General features: G+C 40.1%; 1 protein-coding gene across 5 annotated transcripts in view; it reads right to left on the bottom strand.

Moving 5' to 3' along the window:
- Positions 1-844: 844 nt before the first annotated feature.
- Positions 845-25930, bottom strand: part of LOC117136320 — a 64894-nt gene continuing 39808 nt past the window's right edge. For 3 of the 5 annotated variants that reach the window (XM_033297173.1, XM_033297170.1, XM_033297171.1), the window contains 4 exons: positions 19371-19506; positions 2005-2624; positions 1831-1945; positions 845-1776 (listed from right to left, as the gene is read on the bottom strand). In XM_033297173.1, coding sequence (XP_033153064.1) covers positions 1391-1776; positions 1831-1945; positions 2005-2624; positions 19371-19506 — 1257 coding nt within the window. In that variant the 3' untranslated portion in view covers positions 845-1390. Of the gene's footprint in view, positions 1777-1830; positions 1946-2004; positions 2625-12351; positions 13398-19370; positions 19507-25930 lie in introns of those variants that run through there. The other 2 variants (XM_033297172.1, XM_033297174.1) reach the window with 2 other exon arrangements.

Raw genomic sequence — 25930 nt, 5'->3', positions numbered from 1 at the left:
TGCGCACGGCCCGCTCGGGTACAAGGTCCAACAGTTGTACCGTTAGTTCACGGTGCGTCCTCTTTGTGCACGCACCGTTACCGGTCGACCTCTGTGCCCTTGGTCAACTCAAGTCCAAGGTCCAGAGCGGTACTGTTAGTTCACGGTGCGTCTTCTTTGTGCCTGTCCGACATCCGCACCGTTACCGTTCGACCCCTGTGCCCTTGGCCCGCTCGAGTCCAAGACCTAACGGGGTACCGTTAATTCACGGTCTCTCCGCTTTGCCCTGGCCGCCTTGCATCGCGGCTGTTGCTAGGCCATTCCCCTACACAAGATTTGTGGGGAGTTTTAAGACTTCTCACAATATTTACTTTTGTCTATTTAGCTTCCATAATTTTTCCCTGTGTATAAATTCCTTTATTATTATGTTGAGTTCTGTTCGTAATTTCTCTCCAGTCGAACATTGGGATTTGTGTGGTGGCGCTGATGCATCCCAAAGCTAAGCTCAAGCTTCCTGAAGTTTGTCTATCAGGAGCTTTCAGATTGTTCTTACATAACAGCTTAAGTCGCCACTACAAACTTTAAAGAAGTTCTCGTGACTTTCAAGACAATTCAAGTTAGGAGCACAATCAGAAAGCACATTTCAGTTTGCTACGCGTAAAGGAATCGTACGACATTTTGGAAAATAAAATAAAAAATATTAGATGATACAAAACAAGGATGCTTAAATGGTGACCCCGACGCTTGAATTTCGATAATAGTACGCATAACAACAGCCGAATCCTCACCGACTTATGCCTTAGTACCTTGAGGAACACATAACATGGACACATCATATGGAAAGAAAAAAGGTCGTGGGTAAGCAATGAAAACATTTTATATTAAACCGTTTCTTTAATGGTTGCCCACTTGTCAGTTAATATAATGTATTAGAAGATAATGTAATTTGGGGCTTTTAGGGTAAACATTTCATTTTAAGTATTACATTTAATATGATATTTATTAATAGTGAATATTTTGTTGGATTTAAATATTTAAAACTGAACTGAATGAGCTGTTGGAATAGAGCACTTATGTTGTATTCGTTCTACGTGTTAAGAAGCCTTTGGGACTTGGATAGGGGATAATAATTCTTTTCCATTCCATTGTCTACTTAGGGAGGGTAAAGACGCAGGTAACCATATCATAAAATCCTCTAATTTATTAAGTTCTCTGAAGTTACTTGTCGTGCTGGCGCATACTTATTACCAGGTTAGCTATTTCATTTTTTAAACCGCGCACTAAACAAATGTGTCAGACCACATATGTGCGGACTCCATTTAATATATATAATATACAAATAATACTAGGAGTGATCGAATTGTTTTAGAAATATGGGTGAATTACAATTAAAAACTATTAGCTCAAAAATTTAAATCATCTCATTTAAAATATAAGTTAGTGATAGCTCTAACAAAAAAGTTAATGTAGCTATAGCTGATCCTAATATCCAGACAATTATAAATCCTGCAAAGTTTGACATTCCGAGCGGGACCGGACCAATATCTTTACTTCCTGTCATTGTTTCTTGAACTTGTTGTTGTATCTTCAGATTTAAGTTATCGGCAACAACTCGATATTCCCAGTATTTATCGAAACCAGACGAATGCCAGCTATATATTAGAGTATTTAATTTATCGAGGAGGGGCCATAGTCTGGGAACAAAAGCCACCGTATATTGAAAATAAATATCATCCTTCATTATAACTAACTGGTCAATCGCTTGAGGCCCCAAATAGTTTCCGATAGCAAAGTGACCTACAGAACAACAAAAATATAATATTGGTTCCTGTAATTAATTGTTGTTGTTACCGAATGGCAGACGCTCCACAGTAAATCCAATGCGCACATGCTGGTCCTGTGCTAAGCGTAGCAACTCATCGTCGCTATATATGTGGAAATTGTACAATATATCTTTCACCAATGCCTTTCATAGAAAGAAACGTATCTTAATAAGATGATATTGTTCATCATTAAAACACTTACCTCATCAGAAGCGCGTATGGCCGAGACCCATGCCTCAGAGTTGGCCGCCCACTGTAATCGGTGAAATCGCAAGCGGGGGACTGTGTCGGCTGCCTCGTCCAGACTAGGAATTGTCAATATACTTGCAAGGCCGCCACCATATATGCTGGTTATTATTAAATCATTAAGGAAGCAGGCAAATAGTAGTACACGAACTGTCAGTGAATATGCCTTGCTGTTTCCTGATTGCGATATGAAAAGTTTAAAGGTGGTACATACTCCAAAGCTTATACAAGTCCACCAGCCCTCACGGTAGCTAGGCAGTACATACAGCGCCTGCTCACTTTTAAATGCTAAAACCAATCCTGTAGCTTCCGCACATAGACATAATAGAATTGCAGCCCATAAAGTTTCTTCGAAAGGCTCTAAGGGAAGGTACCAACTAGTCAGTCGCAATGGCGCTGGTACAAGACACGTTATTCCAGAACGTACAAGATACATTGAAAGGTCTAAGTATGTGTAATCTTCGTACCACGAGTACATAGCTCCAATGCATATATCTGCTTTACGATTAATAAGCATACCAAGAGCACCATCTCCTGACATATTTGGATAAACGTTGCCCCAATCACTTGCGGCAGCTACGAAAATAATAAAGAAGGTTCTTTATAACAACAGATCAATACACAATTTTTGGCTACATATTTCAACAAGCGTGAAATACAAAGCTAGAAAGTTATATATACCTTTGCAGCTAAAACTATGTTCTAATTATAAATGATCGAATCACATGGTGAGGGAGAGTTGTTTTGAATTGATGAAAGTGGCTTAAAAACTTTCACACGAAAAATATACTGTCAGAAAGCATGCGAAACATTTGAAAATACCTTATCACAGACGGAGCACGAGTTTCTACTCTTATGGGTTCAAAGTTATGGGCGTGGGAAATTTAACTATTTATAGCTGTTGTTGAGCTAAAAGGCTTTTTATTAGTTATTTTCGAGCAATGACAAGACAATTTTTTGTAGCTATTTCGACGCAGCTGGCGGCTGTGTGACCCGACAGCTGTTATCCCGGCAAGCTATCTGCTTTTAAGTCTTAAAACTAAAACTAACATCCAGCTCTTTATCACAAAAGAAAACATTAGAGGTTTCTAAAATATTTTATTTGGATATAAATATAAATAGCTACCAAGAGAGAACGCTATAGTCAAGTTCCTTAACTATCAGATCCTGAAATTAATTGTCAGCGTTCTACTTGTGCTTCTTCTTCAGCATATGATCTCTATAAGGGCATATCAATTTCCATTATGTCTAGATTCTAGAGAAAATGAACGGTATTCTTCAAGCTGCTTTCGAGAGAACTCGTCAGCAGATTTGTCGTTACTGTCGTCCGAGGCCATTCTAGCGGATGCAGGTGTCGACCTGGATTCTGTTCCCGGCCTATTCTGCTTAGCCAGACATTTTGCATTATGTCGTTTGGCGAGTAGAACTGAGTACCCTGTGAGACGAGAGATAGTCTATTGGCGTCACAATTCCATTGATTTGTTCAGCCTCTGATGGCAATGAATGTAGTGCAACTGTAGCTCTGAAGGGGCTTTAAAGTAACGCAATATTTGTTTGGCACTGATTTATGGATCAGAGCGTCGACTCTCCGTTTGTTACGGAATTTATATCATGTCGGGTTGTCATCCCTAGATACATCAGTAAACCAACCAATGACTGATACACCATTTTCTTGACCAGTTGTCAACTGTCCTTATTGCTTTATACTTGAAAATCTGTGTCCGGTGGTAACAGCCTAGTTCCACCGCCACCATCGCGTTCCTTTTCTATACCCAGGAAATGCTTTAGAATGCCTCAATCGACAAAATCGACTGTGGCAGAAGTAATCGTCTTTACGTAGTTCAGTTTATGTATGGTCGAAATTTAGGTCACCAACGTATACGCATTTGACACATCACAAATCAACGATTTTCCAAAATGTAATTACAATTAAGTAAAATTCAGTTGGTTAAATTAAAGCCTAAAGGTTGTAGACCTCTGCCAGTACACAATAAACCGTGCGTGTAATCAGTACAACTTGCATAGTGCTCTCATAGAAGCATTTCTTGTGCAAGTTAGCGGACTTCTTCAAAAGTTGTTTTCGGATTTGGTATTTCCCTAAACGGTGGGAACGCGCAGAGGTAAGAGTTATCCTGAAGCGGTCTGTTCACGGTCATACCACGAGAATGCCACTAACCACATGGAACTGGGCATCCCATCAGCTCAGCGCAAGGTACGTAAGCAGCATGGAAAAGCAACCAAACTACCTGGCAATCAACCTACTGGACATCAGTCCAACCAACAGACGCCTGAGAAGAATATACTCATTGGACCTCACCACTAGCTGAACAATGAAGATACCCACTTAACCTAAGCTCTGACTGAATAAAGAAGACACGCACTCCACTTTGCTGAATAAACCCACACAAAACTCTCCCTCAAGGGAAAGTGCACTTTGCGTTTACAGCCAACCAGCTTTCCCCAATGATCATCGTTGGCCCGCAGCGAGCTAAACCGGTCAAGAAAAACCGGTTAGGGGAGGCCTATATAAACAGATCGAGCGAGTTATGATAAGTAGGTTCTCGTGGTGGATCCCTGTGGAAACTGCCGGGTGTCTTCGGTTTGAGTTTTGGATTTAATCCAGAGGAAAAGAACGTCTGTTCGTTTTGATTTCGATTTTCAGAATGAATGCTTTATTTCTACTTCGAGTTATTCGCTACTCTGTTTGTTACATATTGTTTACTTAAAGTGCTGATCTGGCTGAAAAGTAGAAGTGGAACGGATGCGGTTTTATGTTTTGTCGAGTGGTCGTAATATTGGGATCGTCGATGCAGCATTTCGTCAGTTAACTGATACTCTGTCTCAGCTCTCTATGGCTCTGGTTGTCGAGGCGGCTTTGGCGGGGGACCGCCGAGGGTAAATGCTGAGGCGGTAACTCCTCCCCCCTCAGACTGAACTACCGACCATAGCGGGGGCATAGCTGCTGTTATCATAGCAGATTCAGCGATGGCGGGAGTGAAGGTGGGGCGTGGTGTAACCTCTGGTTTGAAAATTGTTGTCTTTTTGGGGAAGTAGGACACGACGACTATTACTATCGTCAGTACGCCGAGCATCGTGTAGGTCGTTGTTGTATGGATTGTGGTTCCCCACTGCATTCTGCTGATCTGTACCTTTGTTTCTAGGTCTTCCATCCTCAGCTCGTGTATTCCCAATTCTTGGGTTGTCCTGTTCCTCTTAACCGTCTCTATCCGAGGTATGTCTAATCCCAACTTCATTGTGCTAAGTCCTTCTTCCGCTTCATACTGTACGTTGTTGACCATCACTTTGCAGTTGGTAAATCTTATAAGGACTGATCCATTTAGTGTCTTATCAACTCCGCAATCTGTCTGAAGTTTGACATTCTTTCCGTTGAAAACTACGATGTAGCCGGCCTCTGGTTCGAAGATTGTTGTAAGTAGCCCGACGTCCTTCGTTTCGCATTCCGCATTCTGTCCACTTAACAGCTTCCTAATACATTTAGAATTAATCTGGCTTATACTCTTGTCATTCTTACAAATATACATGTTTCTTATTAGTTGACATTTTTCCTTATAGTAAAGTATTTCATTCTCATGAATCGCCACATAATTTGGAGTTATCACAAATTCTCTGCCGTTCATGGGAAGCGATATTAATCTTCTGAATGTAAATATTTCCTTTTTAAACAATGGTAATTTGATCGAAAATATTATATCTGTGTTATTCATAATTGCACTTAATTCTAGAAACTCATACATGTGTTCGTCTGATACCAATCGTATCCCTTGTCTCTCTAACTCTTGGACACACTTGTCCGTTTCCTTCTTGTCAAACAAAAATCTAGAAATCACTCCTAACTTAGCCAGCAACAGGCTCTCTGTCACGTCGTTCAAGTTTAACCCTAGCATATCTATAGTGAGCGAAATTCTGTCAATATACTCTAATCTATAAATTCTCCTATCCTCTTCTACAAAGGACTTGCTTATGGCATTATTATATTTGTTAATGAATGCATTTACTCTGCTTTGCTCCTCATTTATGTATTTCGTTAAATTTTTGAACATGAAACTGACCTTGTTGCCTGTTCACTCCTGTGAGTTAATACTCTCTCTCAATTTCTCTTCTTCTTCTCTCATTTCTCTTATTTCCTCTTCTAATTTTTCGGCGTCATTGGCGTCTAAATTCCCCGTTATCGCTTTGACTACCGAACCCAATCCGTTTATCAATCCCCTTGCTCTTCTATGTCTAGGCCAAATTCCTTCCAACCTTGTTTTCAACATCTGTAGTTTGTTTTTAAGTGTTCTAATTACGTCCCTTGTTCCCGATTCGTCTTCGACTTCTTTTCTATACCGTCTATTATTTCCTTGTACTCCTGCAGTTTCACGATGTGTATATACGTTTGATACGTTTGTACCACCCTTGCCGTTCCCATTTCTATCTGGGCCAACGGGTCGTTTTTCTCCAAGGTCGTGATCTCAACCCTGCTTCCTTCAACCATGGCCATGGACCACCTGCAAAATTATTCATTTGGTTTAGTAATTCTTCGGATTTTCTCCTTGTGAATTTTCTGTGGTTTGGTTGATGTCAGTGTTAGGTTGTTATCTTCTAACACCTTGTGTTTAGAAAATCTGGGTGTGAGCTTATCTCTCCGGTTCTCTTTTCGAAATACTACGTTTCCCACCTGTACCGGGTCTGGTTCCTGCCTATCTATATTGGCTGCCTCAATTCTCTTCGCCTTCTGGCTTTCCACTCTTTCTTTTACCTTCGGATAGATCTCAGCTTGAAACGCATTGATTTTCTGCAAATAATCGTGTTCATTACTGAAGGTCACATTATTCAGAAAATCCTGCGTTCTGCCAGTAAAGAGTTCCTGAGGCGTCAGTTTCGTTGCTGAATGAATCGCGTTATTGTATGTTATAAACGCTTCGCTCAGTATCTCCTCGTGTCGGAGTTCTAATTTATTTGCCTTCTTACTCTCTGTAATCAACCGGTATATCTCCGTTATTGTTGAGTGCAACCTTTCTACCGTGGAGTTACTCGACGACTGTTGGAAGGATGTTGTATGCAGTTCAAGTTCGTACTGCCTACAAAAATCTTTAAACAGATTCGACGAGAACTCGACTCCCTGGTCGAATACTAACTTCTTAGGTATCCCAAACAGAGCCATAAAGTTTTTCATTGCTTTAACAATGTTAATACTTTCCTTGGCTGGGATAGTTACCCCCCAGGCATATCTCGAAAATTTGTCGATAATCGTGAAAACGTTTTTCTTATTAACGAAATATAAGTCGATATGCACTATTTCTAAGGGTCTGTCCGGAGTTTCCGTCATACTGTATTTTATTTTGTGAGGCCTTCTGTCATATTTTTGTGTCTGACAACTATCGCAATTGTTAATTGTTTGCGTTATTAGCTGCTTCATATGAGGAAAGAAGACCTCCCTTTTTAAATGTGCTAATGTTTCCTCTATCCCCCTTAATCAGGCTCAATATCTGTTCTACTGCTGCTATAAAACCATCTAACTTTCCTCCTTCACCTTCAAATTTCGGAATTATTTCCACCAGGTCTATCACCTTGATGGCCTCTAGTACACTCGTTGGCTTCCTAACCTCTTGTCCTTCTGTTGGATTCGACATCGTTCTATCGCGTCTATGTATTGTTTGTGTTAGTGTTAATGTTTGTGTCCCTTATCTAAATATTCTGACTTATAAATTAATAGAAGTGTGTTGTTTGTGAAAAGCGGTGAATCGCTGTGTGCTAGTTGTGTAGTTTACTTAAGGATACGTGTTGACTTCCGAATTGTTTGTATATAGTGTGTGCGGTGGATCCTCGAGTATCCGTATGTGAAATGGAGTTCTGTAATTACTTATTATGAGTACTTTCTCCTTCTAAGGTTCAAAATTAATTTAGCGCTTTTTCTTTTTCTTTTTTTTTTTTTTTTTTTGTTATATATAATATTTGTCGCCTGCTTCTTCTTTCTTTCTTTATTTGTTTATTTTTTATTTGTATATTTCCTTAATTCAATTTATTTAATTTAATCTCTTTTCTCTATTTATTTATTTCCTTTCTTTATTTAATATAACATAATACCCTGCATGCTGAAGCTAGCTGTTCAGCTGTGCTCTACAGCCTCACAACCAATTGCGAACAGTCATTGCTATGGTATTCTCCCTTGACTTGTAACATTGAGTAATGCTTAATCTCAACCATTCCTACGCTAAGCGGCCGCCCTGTGCATTACAGTGTGCCGCCTAATACGTGTGAATGATTGGATCGTTGGATTCTAATTATTCTTTCCCGTTTGATTCTTGTTTATTTTTTCTCGATGTATTTCCAGCTAACCACCCCTACGCTAGGCAGCCGCCCTGCGCGTTGCAGTGCGCCGCCCAATACATGTGAATGGCCGCATTATTTAATTTCTTATTATTCTTTGGGCGCCACTACGCCCTTCAATCCGTCCCTGAACTTGTATGCAAGGTTCGAACGAGTGGCCTGATAAGCGGAAATGTTCGACCCGAACCGAATGTCGCCACGACCGACTCGATCAGACGACATCGAACCTAGTCGGATGTCGACTGTTCGACGTTCCGACGCGGTACGTCTGAGTAAACAAGCGTCGGCCGCTGCCATACCGAGCTAACTCGGCGGTTGTCGTAGAAGTTCGACGCACATTCGGGTGGTTGCCATCGAGCCTCGACCTCTCGTTCGTTTTCGAACCAAGTTCGTCTCATGCATATCGTTTCTCCTCCATTCTTTTAATTAATTAATTTTTCCTTCATGTATTTTCCCTCACTCTTTTGTTATTTCTGGCTTTATTTATTTATTTTATTTTGATTTTCTGTTATTGCACTTGTTTCCTTTCTTCCCATTGCTTGGAAATTTATTATTTAATTTTACTTTCGCTTTTATTATCGACACCTCCATTGCACATACTTCACTCTACTCACATGATCTTACAATGCTATTGCTAATTTAATCCTACCGACTGCGCCAGTTATGATAAGTAGGTTCTCGTGGTGGATCCCTGTGGAAACTGCCGGGTGTCTTCGGTTTGAGTTTTGGATTTAATCCAGAGGAAAAGAACGTCTGTTCGTTTTGATTTCGATTTTCAGAATGAATGCTTTATTTCTACTTCGAGTTATTCGCTACTCTGTTTGTTACATATTGTTTACTTAAAGTGCTGATCTGGCTGAAAAGTAGAAGTGGAACGCATGCGGTTTTATGTTTTGTCGAGTGGTCGTAATATTGGGATCGTCGATGCAGCATTTCGTCAGTTAGCTGATACTCTGTCTCAGCTCTCTATGGCTCTGGTTGTCGAGGCGGCTTTGGCGGGGGACCGCCGAGGGTAAATGCTGAGGCGGTAACTAGCGCTAAAAGCGGGACAGTCTATGTTAACGGAGTTACGAATCATCAACGCAAGGTAACGAAGCAGAAAGGAAGCTGCATCTGTGAGAGTCAATAAGGAGTAAGATCGTTACGTCGATACGATCGGGACAAGGAAAGTCTCCGAATTGAGACACAGGTAGCTGAGGTCCAATAAGACATCGCACGGCTTGATTGATTAGCCTTGCTACACCACGAATCGGGACAAGACCCTGGTGTTAGCCCGGCGAGTAAGTTATCGTATGAACATGCGTGTCCAATTCTAACAAGGAGCCGCGTGTGTGGCGGGACTGTGGCAAAGTCCCAGTCAACTGTTTCGGTGTTCGCGAAAGGAAAACCATGCGATCGCCTGGAGTGTGCGTTAGAACCGTGCAGACATGGTACCGGCGCGACCAGTCAGAGCAGACGTAGGGTTAACGCATTGTCATCTCGCCCGGCGATAACCTGGAAGAAGCAACCGTTGGCTACCGTGAGCCCGTGGACGACAGCAATTCCCAGCCCGAGTGCCTATCACCCGGCACCGCAGCCCGCATCGTTCAGGACAACGAAAGCTGCACGATATCAAGATTGATTTAAGTGTTAAGCGAGCCAAAAATAAAGAAACGAAAATAGAAACGGGCTGTTTACGTTTCTATTTTGTGCTATTAAGAAAACACCAGGTCTGTCGATTACACTCGCTTAATTCTTGCCAAGTATTACTTTTAGTCCATCTACGTTGTTGGTTTTTGCGACAATATCGCAGAAACTTAGAAACCATTTCTAAATGCAATAATTGTTTCAACAAAACTTTCGCTTTAGCAATGTGCTTTCAAGTAGACGCTAGATTTGCCCAGGGCAAAGAAATCCTGTAAACATTATCCATCGGATTTTTCATACCTCATTGCATTCCCCGTTTTCCTATAATCCTACAGAACAGAGAGTCGTAATTAAGCGGGTAGATGGGCGCAAATTGGATATGTTCGCGAAAGCTCTTTATTACCATATTTGCACATTGTATGGTTTATGCACAAATCACGTCGGGGTCACCAAATGTTCCGGTAGTAAACTTTTTTATGATCTGTTTTTAAGCTATTAAAAGACGAGATATATTTGGCGACTTCGAACGTTTTGTTTTTGTTGAATCTAGCGAACAAAATTTTGCATCGATGCGAATGTATAGGTAACGAAAAGCGAATGGTAATGAGCGACTTAATTGCAGAGCGATCAGCAGAAATCTAAGCCCATATTTGCAAAGTTAGCATATAAACGAATAATAATATTAAGAATACTGACCATATACTCTACGAACAAAGGGTGAAAGCGATGCACGTGAGCTAGATGGCTATTTTGATCCTTTAGTGTGCGGAGAGTTTTTAGGAGATGCTCTTCTGCAAAATTCTAGCACTGGTTAGCTCTAGCTCTGATAATGTTGTGGGTGGCCATGGAGTCTGTGTAATCCGAGCGACTGCAACATCCAAAAACAACCCATCCCCAATCCTAGCAGAAGCTTGACTTGACCGATGGACAGAAGTTCGTAAAAGAGACCAGCACCAATCAGTAAGTCTGTTGAGGCAATGAGCTTTTTCATTGACTTGGAGAAGTGGTTTGGCAATTTATAAACACGGTAAAGTTAATGTTTCAACTAACATTTGAGAGTTTTTCTATATATTTTGCCACAAAGGGCTGTAGGGTATAAAACGAACGGCGGCAGTGCCGGACCGAACCTATTAAGATTTAAAGTGCATCACAGCAGTATCGGTGTGATCAACACTTTGTAACTGACATTGCTATGCAGAAGGCAAATGAGCAAGTTTCACAAAATAAAGATTTAAACAGCTGTGCTCGCTCTTTATTGAGAGAGAGGAACATATCACAAAGGGAAATGCAAAATTTGTAGCTGCACAGAGCAATGTATAAGAGTGATAAACAAAATGACTCAAATTTATGATGAGCTCCTGCTTGCTGCGGGCTGCATAACAAAACATCCTCCCCCCGTTGGAGGACACGGGCTTACAACATCATCCTGTTTGGGTAGAACGCAATGTTTAGCGACGGCTAAACGGCAGTTTTGAGAACAGCAACTCGTTCGACGCTATCGGGTCCAGGGATCAGATTGATTACTCGAGCTAGTGGCCATTTGAGGGGTGGCAGGTTTTCGTCTTTTACTAAAACGACATAATCGATTTGAACGTCTGTCTTCTGTGCTCGCCATTTGGAACGTTGCTGAAGAAGCGTTAGATATTCACGTCTCTACCGGCTCGAAAATATATGCTGGTAGAAGGTGATTCGCTGCCAGCGATCCATTCGGTTGAGATTTAATTTTGTTGATCAGCAAACAAGGCGAGGGGGCCGTGCCTAAGAAGTGCGCTGGCGTTAGTACTTCAAGGTCGTCAGGGTGTTCTGAATGAGGAACTAAAGGTCTTGAATTAATTATGGCCGCAATGTGGCAAATGAGCGTACGCAGGTCATCAGCGGGCAAAACGGCAGGGCCAACAGCTCGTTAAAAATGATGCTGTCCTGTTTTGACAGCCGGCTCCCAGAGGTCTAGAATGCAGATTGCGACGATGATAGTCGAGTATAATGGCACGAGTGACTGGGTGCTGACGTGGCAATATTAATGGATGCTGTGCGTCATAGTCCAATGATGAGTGCTTCAGTCTGCCACCAACTCTCATGAGTCCAGAGTTGTCAATGATGGGTGCGAGGGATGCTCGAAGATTTTACTTGTCGACTGTTGATACGATAACAAAACTTGAATATGTATCCAAAAACATGCTTCAATTTTTGCCAAGTGTACCCACTATACACTTGTGCGTACACTTATTGAGTTCAATTCGGGTGTTTGAATCTAACTGACTCGCTGCTGCGAGGGCTTCGCCTTTTATTCATTCTTACATAGGTTCTTATCATCTCATTATATAATGCAGCGCTTGTAAGACGCCGCAGTCTGCGTTGGTAAATACAGCTGAGTTTTATTCTTAAATCTATGTTCGAGGCCTCCCGCGTGGTCATATCACTTGACTTTCCGGCAATAGGCCGCTGCAATCGTACTTATCTGTAGTTTCCACTTATGCTGTCCCGTGACATGTTTATTGCAGCCCATAAATAGACCATATGTATAGGTTGCCTACTTATGTCTAAACACATATTTAGACACCAAGAGTTGACAATTTTATAACTGGTTGGGATGTCGATGTCGGCAGGGGTCTTGATAGTGATGAGGGCCTTCTTCCTTAGCTTAGGGAGAACCTTTGGAGAGAGACCAGGTTCTGGCCAGTGCGATTTGTCCTCTTGAAGATAGTCAGAACCATGAGACCCAAGACTGGACTCGATCAGCTCACTAGGAAGTGCCCCTCTGGAAAGTATGTCCGCTGGATTGCTGTAGGAACATAATGCCATCCTATGGCATTTGACAGCTCCTGGACTAAAGAGATGCGATTAGAAATAAAAGTTTGAAAGCATAAAGACTCAAGCTAAAGACTCGAATCCAGGACAGCACCACATCAGAGTCTGACCAGCAATAAACAGGGCATGAAAATAAGCCAAGCTGCAGGACTTTCCGCATTAGTTGAGCCAGTAATACTGCCGCGCATAATTCCAATTCGGGAACCGTGAGGGTCTTTAATGGGGCCACACGAGATTTAGCGCGGAAAAGGTGGGCTACTCGGTGACTTTGAGACATGGAGACTATGTAGATGCATCCTCCATATGCGTCAATGGCATCACTGAATCTATGGATTTCGACCACGCTATTGGGTACCAGTGCGAGACGAGGAAACTGCAACTTCTGGCTGAGACAGATATCAGCAGAAAACTTTAGCCAAGCAGAATGAAGGGCCGAAGGTAAACTTTCGTCCAGTCAAGTATTTCTCTCCAGATTTGCTGCAGGAGGATTTCGTTTAAAGAGTATCCAGAAGAAGTTTTGGCAGAGCCATCAAAGACAAAACGCAGCTTAGTTGTTATGCTGTCTTCCTTTAAAACGCAGTAATGCTGCAAATAAAATATGCATAGTTTCGGGAGTCAAATGGTACCAGGTACATATGATTTAAAGATAAAGGCTGAATACTTATTTTTGAGCTGGCGATGGCGTTCAAGTTTTTTTTCCAGATTTAAAAAACGGCGATAGGCTTGTCGATTGGAATCTCCCAACACTTCCGGGCTGCGCTTTGCAGGAAGTCGAACTTAATATTCTCCAGATGGAAGCCTAGAAAATGTAGACTTGAAGTGGGCCTCGCAGTCGAGTTCTTCCTTTGTGCGGTTAGAGACGGATTCAGCAATGGTTTCTGTCTCCCAAAATTTGAGCACCAGTTCCTTCAGACGAATGCCATCATTAGGCATTTGAGGCGCATTTGATTTAACGGCCAATGATGAACCCTTGTTAGGGTTGGAGCCACCACCAGTGACAATCCATCCAAAACGAGTTACTTGGAGAATGGGAAGTCTATCGGCCAATTTTATTTGGCCTACACACAGCAGATCAAAGAAAAGACTAGCGCCTATCAGCAAGTCAATTTTTTGGGGCCTGAAGAATTGGGGATCGGCCAAGCGAAGATTAGCTGATATTTTCCAGTCTTCAGAATTTACAGTTAGGTTGTGCTGCTCGTCCGTGATAGTAGAAGCTACCAAAGCTGCGATGTTGGCAACGAAATCTAAAGTTTGAGATTTGAGATTAATATTTACCATACATTCATCTGATCTAAATCTGGCTTCACCGATTCCAGAAACTGTAGCTGCAGACTTGTACTTGGGCAATTTCAAAGTGTGTGCCAGACGAGAGGTGATTTTGTGTAGTTGCCAGCCGCAGTCAAGCATGACGCGACAAGGAACCCAAGACCCTGATTTATTTTGAATATTGATGACGGCAGTGGCCAACAACACAAAGTCTGCTCCGAGATTTTTAGCCACTAAGGAAGAAGATTTACCAGGTGATGATTCCTGTGCAACTACTTGCAATCCGTTGGAATGAGCTTAGGAAGCAGCTGAGATTGAGCAGGCTGCGAGCGAGATGACGAAGGCCTTGAGCAAAAATGTAGCAATTTGTTGTGCTTACAATTACAATGTCGTAGGTGATGTCCACCTTTAAGGCAGTTTTGGCATAAAGCCAACCTTTTTGCCTCCTGTAAGCGATCTTGAGGCGACAGTTTTCTGAATTGTGGGCAATCAAAAATTATGTGGTCTACAGCATTGCAGACAGGGCAGCAAGCGACTGGGGTAGTGGCGACAAATAAATTTCTATAGTCGTGGATGGCTTTCCTAGGTTTTACAACCTGTGGCATGATTCCAAGTACAACATTGGTACGTTCGATGTTTTCAACCTTCTGGCATTTTGTCTCAAAGAACTTAACAAATTCATTGAATTTTGGAAACCTTTCAGTGGTTTAATAGCTGGGCTTCACGGTCGACCTTTTGGAGAAGACAGTGAATGAGAATACACTCGGATATTTCCACAGAGGTGCCCATGTTGTGAAGTGCACCTAAACGCAAATTAATTTGGTCGGACCGTTCACGCAGCTTTACAGAATATGAACCTTCTACCCTTGATAGGTTCATGATCGCCGAAATGTGAGACTCGTCAGACTAAGCCGGTTATTGTTGTAGCGCTTATCCAACAAATCCCGGGACGGCCGGGTAATTTGCACCAACCTCTAAAGCACCAACGGCATCCAAAGCGGGACCTCTTAGGCAAGACTTGAGGTGTTGAAACTTCTCCATGTCAGCCAGTATTGGGTTTTTATCGATGACAGTGGAAAACATCGACATAAAATCTGTGTATTAGTATAATTTAAACTAAAGGTTGGTAGCTTCAGGTTAGGCACATTCGGTCGTCTAAATAGAGAACCAGAAGACCACTCAGTTTTTCTTTGAACTGGTCACGCAATTCGCTTCCCATTTGATTGAAGTCCAGTTCCTCCAGGGAATCATGATGCAGACCATCATCATTAAGGCAAGTGACCGATTCGGTGGTTAAGCCTGCAGCAATTTTTTTAGAGTCGACAAATGCGGAATTTTCCTAGCGCTTTAAAAATGTTACTCTGTCAGCTGGCAAACTGACTCTGTCCTTGTTTGACATTTTGATTTATTTTAATAATTCAAGCACTGAATTTTGAACCGGAAAATGTAAAATGCATGCACAATGGAACAGTATTACAAGCGCTGTATTTGCACCGGCAACCAAACAGCACACACAATAGCAATGATGTGGGTGTGTTGACGCACAAAGTCAATTTTTTTTGCACAGCTAAAACGACACGAATTTGGCGTCGCAGGGTTGAGGCTTGGGGCAAGAAGGGTGTTCTATTACATCCCACCTGACTGCCTGGAATACTAAACGACGATATTCAAATCTTTTTTGAAAGAAAAACCAATGCTAGAGCATAGCGAATGGTTCTAGGGCAGAGTTCGTCAGACATGATCGTAAATGCTGCACCTTTTCTATGTTTCTGAGGTCAGGATAGCTATCTATTAACGTTGTAAACATAGAATAGAAATTCAGCCTCCAGCGAGTTTTGGAATCTAAAGAGGGGGCAGCGTCGGTGCCCTATGTCGGAGTGAACGGTGCTGATTAAGGGGTAGTTTAGTTGCGATTAACGCTTTGAAATCTCCCCCGAATCGATGATTTAAGAGTCACGAGAATGTCATTATATTTCTCACTCAAATTTCTTTCCTTATTCAAATGCTCGTTTCTTCTAAAACAGGATTATGACTTCCTTAATAATAGCTACCTGGAACGCTAATGTCGTTTCGCGGCAAAAGCTAGAACTTGCTCAGTTCTTAGCCGACAGAAACATTGACGTTATGCTACTCTCAGAGACTCACCTTACCGAAAAGTACAACTTCCAAATACCAGGATATACATTTAACTTAACGAATCAGCCGGATGGCAAGGCCCATGGACCACTTTCTTGGTAATTTTCAAGAAGACTGCTTACAATTTACCTCTATAAACCTCCGCAAGACAAACTTAACTATGTTTCCCCGGGAGCGCTTACATACTGGCCAGCAGATCCCAGGAAGCTTCCAGATTTGATTGACTTTGCCATCACAAAAAGGATATCCCAATCAATGATTACAGATGAAGCACTTTCAGAACTCTCATCTGATCACTGTCCGGTGCTCTTTCGTCTTTTGTATCAGCTACAACACATCGAGCGAAGTACAAAAAATATTTTTTTTCCCATACCAGCATTTCTAGCCCCCTGGACACCGAGCAAGACATTGATCAGTTTGCTGGTGATATAGAATCAATACTTGTCGCAGCAGCAAAAGCGTCAACTCCACAAAACAACCATGTATGCAGTATAAAGTTTAACAAGATAAGTAGAGATATTGAACTGCTTGTGCTTGAAAAACGTCGACATCGAAGGGAGCGGCAGGAGCACAGATCACCTGACGCAAAGAGTAAATTTAAAGCAGCTTTTCGCAGACTTACCAAAGCCCTTAAGAAAGAAGAAGCGGACGCACAACTCGAGAACATCGAGTACATCGAGAATCTCACTCCCACAGGCACAAAGAACTCGTTGTGGAAAGACCACAGGAACCTACAGGCACCAACAGAAACGGTTGTACCTCTCCGTAACTCTACCGGAAACTGGTCAGAGCAAGAGTCTTCGCTGATCATCTTTAAAAAATATTTCAACCAAACCCAGCCACTAACTCATTTACTCTCCCGCCTTTAACTTCATCTGACTTAGCACCATAAGATCCTGTAGAATTTCGGCCAAGCGAGAGAAAGCGAAAGTCATTAAAGAGCAACTAAAGACTGGAAAATCGCCTGGCTACGACTTAATAACCCTGAAAATGATCATCGAGCTCCCAATGTGTGCAGTTCTACGAATCTGCTTGCTGTTCACCGCAATTACTAAAATTGGATACTTTCCTCAAAAGTGGAAGAAATCAATTATTATTATGATCCCTAAGCCTGGGAAAGACAAAACACAGCCACCATCATACAGGCCAATAAGCTTACCAATTTGGTTTTCGGGCAAAACATGGAGCCATTGAACAGGTTAACCGCATGACAACAGAAACTCGCACTGCCTTTGAACACCGTGAATATTGCACAGCTCTCTTCTTAGACGTTGGAAAAGCATTCGATAGAGTATGGCTGCATGGACTTATGTTTAAAATAATCAAACTGCTGCCTCAAAACATACATAAGCTTCTAAAGTCTTACCTATATAAAAGAGTGTTCGCGGTCAGATGCAGTTCAAGCACTTCAAGCGATTGTACTATAGAAGCCGGAGTGCCTCAATAAAGTGTTCTGGGCCCAATTCTATACCCCCTTCAAACGGCGGGCATACCAACAAACTACCAGCTAACGATATCCAAATTCGCTGATGACACTGCAATACTAAGTCGATCCAGATGCCCAATAAAACTACGATGCAACTAGCACGCCATCTAACTTGTGTAGAACATTGGCTTGCAGATTGGCGCATACGAGTAAATGAAGAAAAGTGCAAACAGGTAACATTTACCCTAAACAAATGGTAATTTTGGTAATGTAAATTACCCTTGGTAATGACCCAAACGCGCATCCCACAAGCCGATAACGTAACATACTTAGTTATTCATCTGGACAAACAGCTCACCTGGCGGAAACACATAGAGGCCAAGACGACGCACCTCAGGCTAAAAGCAAGGGATGTACACTGGCTTATAAACGTTCGCTCTCCCCTAAGCTTGGAGTACAAAGTCCATTTATATAACTCCGTTATAAAACCCATATGGACCTATGGCTCCGAGCTGTGGGGCAACGCATCGAGAAGCAACATCGACATAGTACAGCGAACACAGTCTAGGATTCTGAGAATCATTACTGGAGCTCCGTGGTATCTTCGGAACGAGAATATACACATAGACTTATAAATAAAACTTGTCATTGAGACAATAGCAGAGAAGAAAGTAAAATGCAATGAAAAACTAGCCTCACATTCAAATCCTCTTGCAAGAAAACTTATTCGAGTATGCAGCCAAAGCCGACTGCATCGGAACGACCAACCAGCCCAGCGTTAAATTTGTTAGGCCACACAGCACGAATCATGTCATAAAATGATATTTAGTTAGTTTAGAAAAAGATTTAAAAACTTTGAAAACTCTTAAGTAAAAGGGAAGTTTCAATAAATAAGCAAAACATGAAAAAAAAAAACAAATCATTAAAACTGCTTAAGATACAATTATGCAGTTGAAAAAGGGTCATCCCAAAGGTTTTTGATTTAATCCAGTCGGATATCTTTACTTTTATTTCTTCTTTTTGGGACCACATTTGCGCTCGGCAGACAATAGCAGTCAAATTATTGATAACTCAATACATACATATCATCAAATTCAACAAGCCGAAAGTTTTCCCGTTCCCGCCAGTACATAGAGATCATGTCAGGCTATCACAGATACGGAAATAAAGTCGGCACTGGGTCACGAATAAATAGATGAACTCAACATTTTTTAATGTTCAGCCAGCAGCTGAAACCAATAAAACAGTCGTTCGAAATCACTTCATACTAAACGTCTTTTTATTTATAATAGAGTGGGACGATTACCGGATTCCTTCTCAATTTTTTTTGACGAGTCCGTTTATACTGATCGATGTGCTGCAACAAACAGCTAGAACAATTTTTAACGAGCTCGAAGAACTGAATTTTGAAGAAATTTAAAGTAATTTATGGGGGAGATGTTTTTTGGCATTCTCGGGACTCTGATATCGTCAGTTCGAAATGAGATTCTAAAATAGCGCATTCAGCCCTAGTTCCTGCTTAATTCGCTGAAGGCAACGCCAAATTGATATATTTTGTCTATGTGCACCAGTATCGTTACTAGCCATTCTGCCTCGCAAACATAGAAATGATAGAAACATAGACACAACATGCAACACCTTAGGTTGATGCCTACTTTTTAATAATTAGGGGAATTTAATTGAAAAGGGAATTAAATAATTAATTTAAAATTAATATAGTTAGTACTTACATGAATCAATTTGGATTGTACAATTGAATTTTTCACAGAAATTTAAAATAATACGAGTTTCAGTTCCATCAATGTAAACATTTTTGAAATCGGAGTCCTCGCTCACGCCCATGTCTTGTGCATTAGTACTCATGTTCTAAAAATGGATCAACAGATTAATTTTATAAAACATTTGGAGTCGAGCAGTTAAAGTTTTCAAATGTTCCTGGCAAAAAGTTTAAAAGTTAAAAATATTAAAACATTTTTGAAAAATGTGGCCGTGGCAGTTTTGGGCGGTTTGTGGGCGTGACAACATGGATCAAAAAATTGCGTTTGTTACTCTACGAGTAACTGGTATAATATTCTAATTGGTGATAGTCAAAAAAACACCGTTTTTTCACCAACTATGTAATAATAATCTGCTTTACTAACTCACTTCTCCATAGTGTCGGTTTAATTTATGAATCATAAGTACGTCTGATCGCAACTAGATCGTTAACCTTGTTCTGCTTTTCGTCCTTTCTCTTCAGACTGAATTTTCTCCTTACTTACTTACTTACGTTACTTAAATTCAATTCATTTGATTGGCTATGTTAATTGATTTCATGTCATGTTGATTCATAAATTTCAATAATTTAATTTTAATTTTAAGTAGCGATAGTGCCTTTTTTAATACCTTGCCATTTTCAATTCAGGTTTAACGTTTAGCATAATTTATCTTCTAATTTCTTTAGGCTTTTGTTAATTTCCATGACAAAACTATTTATGGTATTTATCTTTTTATTAACACTCACAAATCGTGTCAATCGTCGAAAGATAGATATCCCTCGAAGGAACTTTATAATTTACTTAAATTTGATTTGAAATTACATAAATATAACAAAATTATATTTTTTATATTTTCGAATAAAGTTATCCTCACTAATTTTGGCTTCTAGTTTCTGCCAAACCGCACAAATACATAGAAGGCTTACGCAAGAGTAACGTCATGCAATGAAGGTTAAAGCCGCTTGGAGAAAACAGAAGCAAGTCACATCAGTTTGTAAGGATTGAAATTTTATTTAAGTAGCACATTTAATTCTCATTTTTATCGCGCTGTTAAGCGTTATCAGCTGATTGTCAAACAAACCACGCGGCTTACTCGGAAATCGAGTATAGATCAGATTCACGTGAAAAGGTTAAAGCATTGATGTGGTTTTCATTTACCTACAGAGAATGTCAGTTAGGTATCACAATTTTTTTTCTCCACGTGCGCTTCAGCTATAACAATTGATGAGCTACGCATAAGATGCTTAGCGTCATATTATAACAATACTAAAAGCTGACCTACATAAATCAGCAGGGTCTTTCCGCAATCCTAAATTCCTGTTAATAACCGAGAGCTTAGGCGAAAAGGAGACTACGAAAACAGAGCATCGATCCCATAAGGTGCCTGTACCATGGTAAACATAATCAAGTGCCTTTCAAAAACAATGTTTGCTCTCGTGTTTGCTCTTCAGATTTGGCACCTTGGTAACAACTCCGGTACAGCAAGTGCATCCGGCATGGAGAGACTCCCTCTCCAGACTCCATGTAGAGCTGCACTATTTTCGTCGAAGCCACTAACATAGAAAAACGGACTGCCAAACCATAAGGGAGAGCTAAATAGACCCAATTGCGAAACAGCTCGCGTGTATCCAGCGCAGCGCAGGAGAAAACACCTTACTCAACTATGGAAGGAGATTAGAAACAATCCAAGGAAGTGCGCCATAATTTTTCACTAACCAGCGCAATAATTAAATGCGCGGCTCCCAAAGTCTTGTTGTATTGTCTCTTTTGCCGCTGACTGTAGCTCCATGTCTTTGATCTACACTCTCTGTATCGTAAAGCTACATGCTTTAAAGCACACTGTCCACACAACAAAAGATCTTTCGACGAGGGATTCGCAAAAATGCAAGTGAACCTATCATCATAGCCACCACTCCAACTGAACGTTCTCAGTTTGCCTTAAAACGGGGTTGAAACGAGAGACAGCTTAGATTCCAAGCTGGCCATTAACCTGATGACACGCGGTTTTCCCAACCAAGTCTTGTGAAACTTGGTCACGGTAACGTTAATAACTGCAGCAAGGGAAATTTTTGTTCTTAGAGTATTCCAAGAGTTTATTAAAACCTCACTGATAAGATGTCCAGACCGGATGACAACACTACATATATTAAAATCCCATAACCTTTTTGTATTTGGTATACCATGGAGGCGATGATAAAATCCTCTGTTAATTTCTATAATTTAAAAGATATCCATTTACGATCTATCTATTACTTTAGCAACCTAGATGCACTATCGTTAGTTATAGTTTTTTTCTTGTAATACTAAATATTCTTAGGTAATTTTAAGGCCGAGATATTATATAGTGAATTTATCCTTGCACCCGATTGAATATGCATTTTCTTCATTCATTTTGATAGCCATCGGCAGAAATCACGATCAGCTCAAACTCACTCTTTTTGCGATAACCAAGGGTTGTATCCCGTTGAACATAAAGTAATAAATAATGTAACTAAATAATAACATAACTCTGATAAATATTATTGTTAGTAGGATCTAATTATGTACTAAAAAAGTTAAAATTGATTGCTTTAAGAGCGGCAGAGAGTCAAGATAACAAATAATAGGATAAAGTCTATTATAGTCAGAACATAATACTCTGTAAGGGTCATGCTACTTATAGTTAGATCTACAATGATTTAAGATAAGTGGTATATAGTTACTAACGAATCTACTTGGAACCGAGAAATTAAGCCGACTAATCAAGTCGGGACTCTCACACACAGAAAAAAAATCATGGAAGCTAAATAGTAAAAATAAATAGATTTGAGAATTTTTTTACATTTATTTTTGAACTTTGCTTTCGAAATGTTTTAAAGGAAAAGGAAGAAGTTGAATGAATATTCAAATATTTGTTCCTAATAGAGTGGCGAATTTACTTGCAACGCACCATCACAGTTTTTCTTTATTTTTCGTTTAATATAAAATTAATAATTCAAGGAACAAGAATATAGAGAGAGAACTACACTGAAAACCGAATAAGGGGAAAATTATTTAATAGATGAATTCACAACAAAAAGAAAAAAAAAACAAAAACCCTTTGCCTTATATTTCCTCGACTTACTTTTGTTGGTATTTAGTTATGTACTTACTTACTTTATTATGTACTTATAAGCTAGGTTTTCATTAATTATTAATCAACCATGAATACAAAAGATATGAGTTTCTAAAAACTTAAATACTGACTCGGCTGATGTTTCTCCGGACGTAGGGTAACAAAGGGGTCACTAGAGCCATGCTCTTAAGGAAAGTGGTCATAGTTAGGGTAGGGCAATCGGTGTTTCGCAGGCGACGAATTCTAAAACTTTTCCTCCTCTTCTATAACTGCCTCCTTCCGAGTATATTAATTTGCTTCCTCCAAATTTGGATACTAGATCCTCTAGTCTGTTGTTGTAAGCACGCTCAACTCTTGATCTTATTCATTAATGTATGTAGCGAAAAGGTATCTGTACAAGCAAGACCACCACACCCAACGTCATGAGATAGAGGCGGCCTCTAAAGCGTGCACCAGCAAGTACAGGTACTCTCGTCTTGCATCCCTTTATTTTCTTACACGTTACAATCTTGAACTAAAATTCGAAGGGCCACCCCAACAAAAATCGTGTGCCAAAAAATCGTATGGTTACGTATGGTTAAGTTACGCATCTTGTTATTCTAGAGTCTTTGGTTTAACTGTGTTCAAAATTGGCATGCTTACAAATATATAGATTATATATATTTTGAAATTTTGTATGAAGTCTGGACCTACATATTTTAGGTGTGCCATCTATTAAACCAATGAGTTTTGTCAGAGATTGACGTAATGACGATAGTAAATAGGAAAGCAAAAGTTACAATATAATTAAATTGCGGTGTAAAAATTTAAAGCTAGTTATAAAATTATTAAGCCTCAGAAAGTTTGGCTTGCGAAAACAATGATTCGTTTTTTTATTACGGACCTATGACGATTGTCACCTTAAATGTATGATGATATGTGTCTTTAGGTTGAGTAAAAGGTGCTGCTCTGGACAAAAACACAGACGCAAGTATAGCCATAGGTGTTGTATTATCCCAAGAGCATAAACCCATCTGCTATGCAAGCAGAACTTTAAACGAACACGAACATAACTATTCGGTAATAGAAAAAGAACTATTAGCTTTAGTATGGGCAACAAAATGTTTCAGGTCCTACCTATTCGGTAGAAAGTTCGACACATTAAGCGATCATAGGCCACTTGTATGGTTATACGATTATAATATTCATTATCTACCCGGTAAAGAAAATCATGTAGCTGACGCTCTATCTAGAGTTCAAATTCAAGAAAACTTCCTAGGAGACGATGACCCAGCTTCCCTTCCCACAGCAGCTACTATGCAAAGAGCACAAGAAGACAACCAAAATCACATTTCAATAACAGATAGACCTCTTAATTATTATAACAGACAATTCGAATTCATAGAAGACAATTTTGACGACGTCCAAATAATAAAATATTTCCATAAAACTAGAACAGAACATGTTCGAACAGAACGTGTTCGAAGAGAACATGTTCGAACAAAACATGTTTGAACAGAACATGTTCGAACAGAACATGTTCGCACAGAACATGTTCGAACAGAACATGTTCGAACAGAACATGTTCGAACAGAACATGTTCGAAGAGAACATGTTCGAACAGAACATGTTCGAAGAGAACATTTTCGAACAGAACATGATCGAGCAGAACATGTTCGAACAGAACATGTTCGAACAGAAAATGTTTAAACAGAACATCTTCGAACAGAACATGTTCGAACAGAACATGTTCGAACAGAACATGATCGAACAGAACATGTTCGAACAGAACATGTTCGAACAGAGCATGTTCGAACAGCACATGTTCGAACAGCATATGTTCGAACAGAGCATGTTCGAACAGCACATGTTCGAACAGAACATGTTCGAACGATAAATGTCCGAACAGAACATGTTCGAACAGAACATGTTCGAACAGAAAATGAGAACGAAAAAAAAAAATTAGTTATAAAGAAATGACTGATACCATTGCTAAATATCTAATTAAAGAATACTTCCCTAATGAGATCGACTTTCAAATATTTCAAAATGCGTATATTCAAATCATAAGTCCCGACAGTTTCACTAAAACTATGAAAACCCGTAGTAAACTAATAGACAAACTCAATGAAAACAGACACGACTTTAACATACACACAAACTTAAAAAAATCCCCTCTAGTTAGATCAAAAACGACTAACCCATTCAAAAAGACAGGATATTTAAGACAAATAGATAATAAACATTTCGAAGAAACAAATAGAGGTAGAAAGATAATACACTATAAATACAAGTTTAAAAAGAAAATTAATAAAAGTAAATATAATAACGATAATTCCAGGCCTACTCCCGAGAATGATACTCATGTTATGCCTCCTATCGACAATTAACACACAATACCTAGAAGTAACTCCTATCCAGACCAAAAACGGCTGCCTAATCTTTCAAACCGGATCAATAGATTTACCGATAAACCACGAATATCATTACTTATCTATTAACTTAACTAAATGCAAAAATACTTATGAAGAATGTCTAAATATGTTTTTAGACAAGATAAGTAGGCAAACTATAAATATGTTCTATTTACGGGCTGCAATAAACATGTCACAGGACAGCATAAGTGGCAACTACAGATAAGTACGATTGCAGCGGCCCATTGCCGAAGTGTCAAGAGATATGACCACGCGTGAGGTGATTAGCGCGGTCATAGGCCTCAAACATAGATTTAAGAATAAAACTCAGCTGCATTTACCAACGCAGACTGCGGCGTCTTACAAGCGCTGCATTATATATAATAATGCGAATAATAATAAAAGGCGAAGCCCTCGCAGCAGCGAGTCAGTTAGATTCAAACATTCGAATTGAACTCATTAAGTGTACGCACAAGTTTATAGTGTGAACATTTTGGTCCTTCGAGCCGGACTCTGTTGCTTCCCCTACCAGTGGTAAGAAACACAGAATAAAAGACCACGCCTTAAAGTACTAGGACTATAAGGTGAAACATTGTTTTCTTGCTTTTTCTTGACTGATCAATCAGCTGTGAGTCGAGGCACAGCTAGGTCAACTGGGCGACCAATCAAAAAATCCTCCAACGGATCATGCCAAAGAATACAAGCAGTAAGCACAAAAAAGTCACAGTGATTGTTTTCCCAAGATGTTGTCGGAAAGATCTGTGAAATTGATGCAAGAACAAGGAGAGCTGCAGAACAAAATACTGCAAGCCATCAAGGAAAAGGCATCTATATCAGCAATAGAGAAATGGTAGTCCGATTTACTACTAACAACAATGCGCTGGTAAAATTGGGAGTTGGCGATCATCAATATTTTAATGATAAAATATTTATGCAAACTATGGATGCTATCAGAGCCTACAAGAAGTCACTATTAAAGGTAGAAACACTTGAAGAAATAAATATACCAAGCGGATCAAAATTATCTGATACCGCATCAGCTCGGA

Source organism: Drosophila mauritiana, chromosome 2R, assembly GCF_004382145.1.
Source record: "Drosophila mauritiana strain mau12 chromosome 2R, ASM438214v1, whole genome shotgun sequence".
In the NCBI taxonomy this organism is placed as follows: Eukaryota; Metazoa; Arthropoda; class Insecta; order Diptera; family Drosophilidae; genus Drosophila; species Drosophila mauritiana.
The sequence above is the reverse complement of the archived record's forward strand: the minus strand, read 5'-3'. Positions and strand labels throughout refer to the sequence as shown.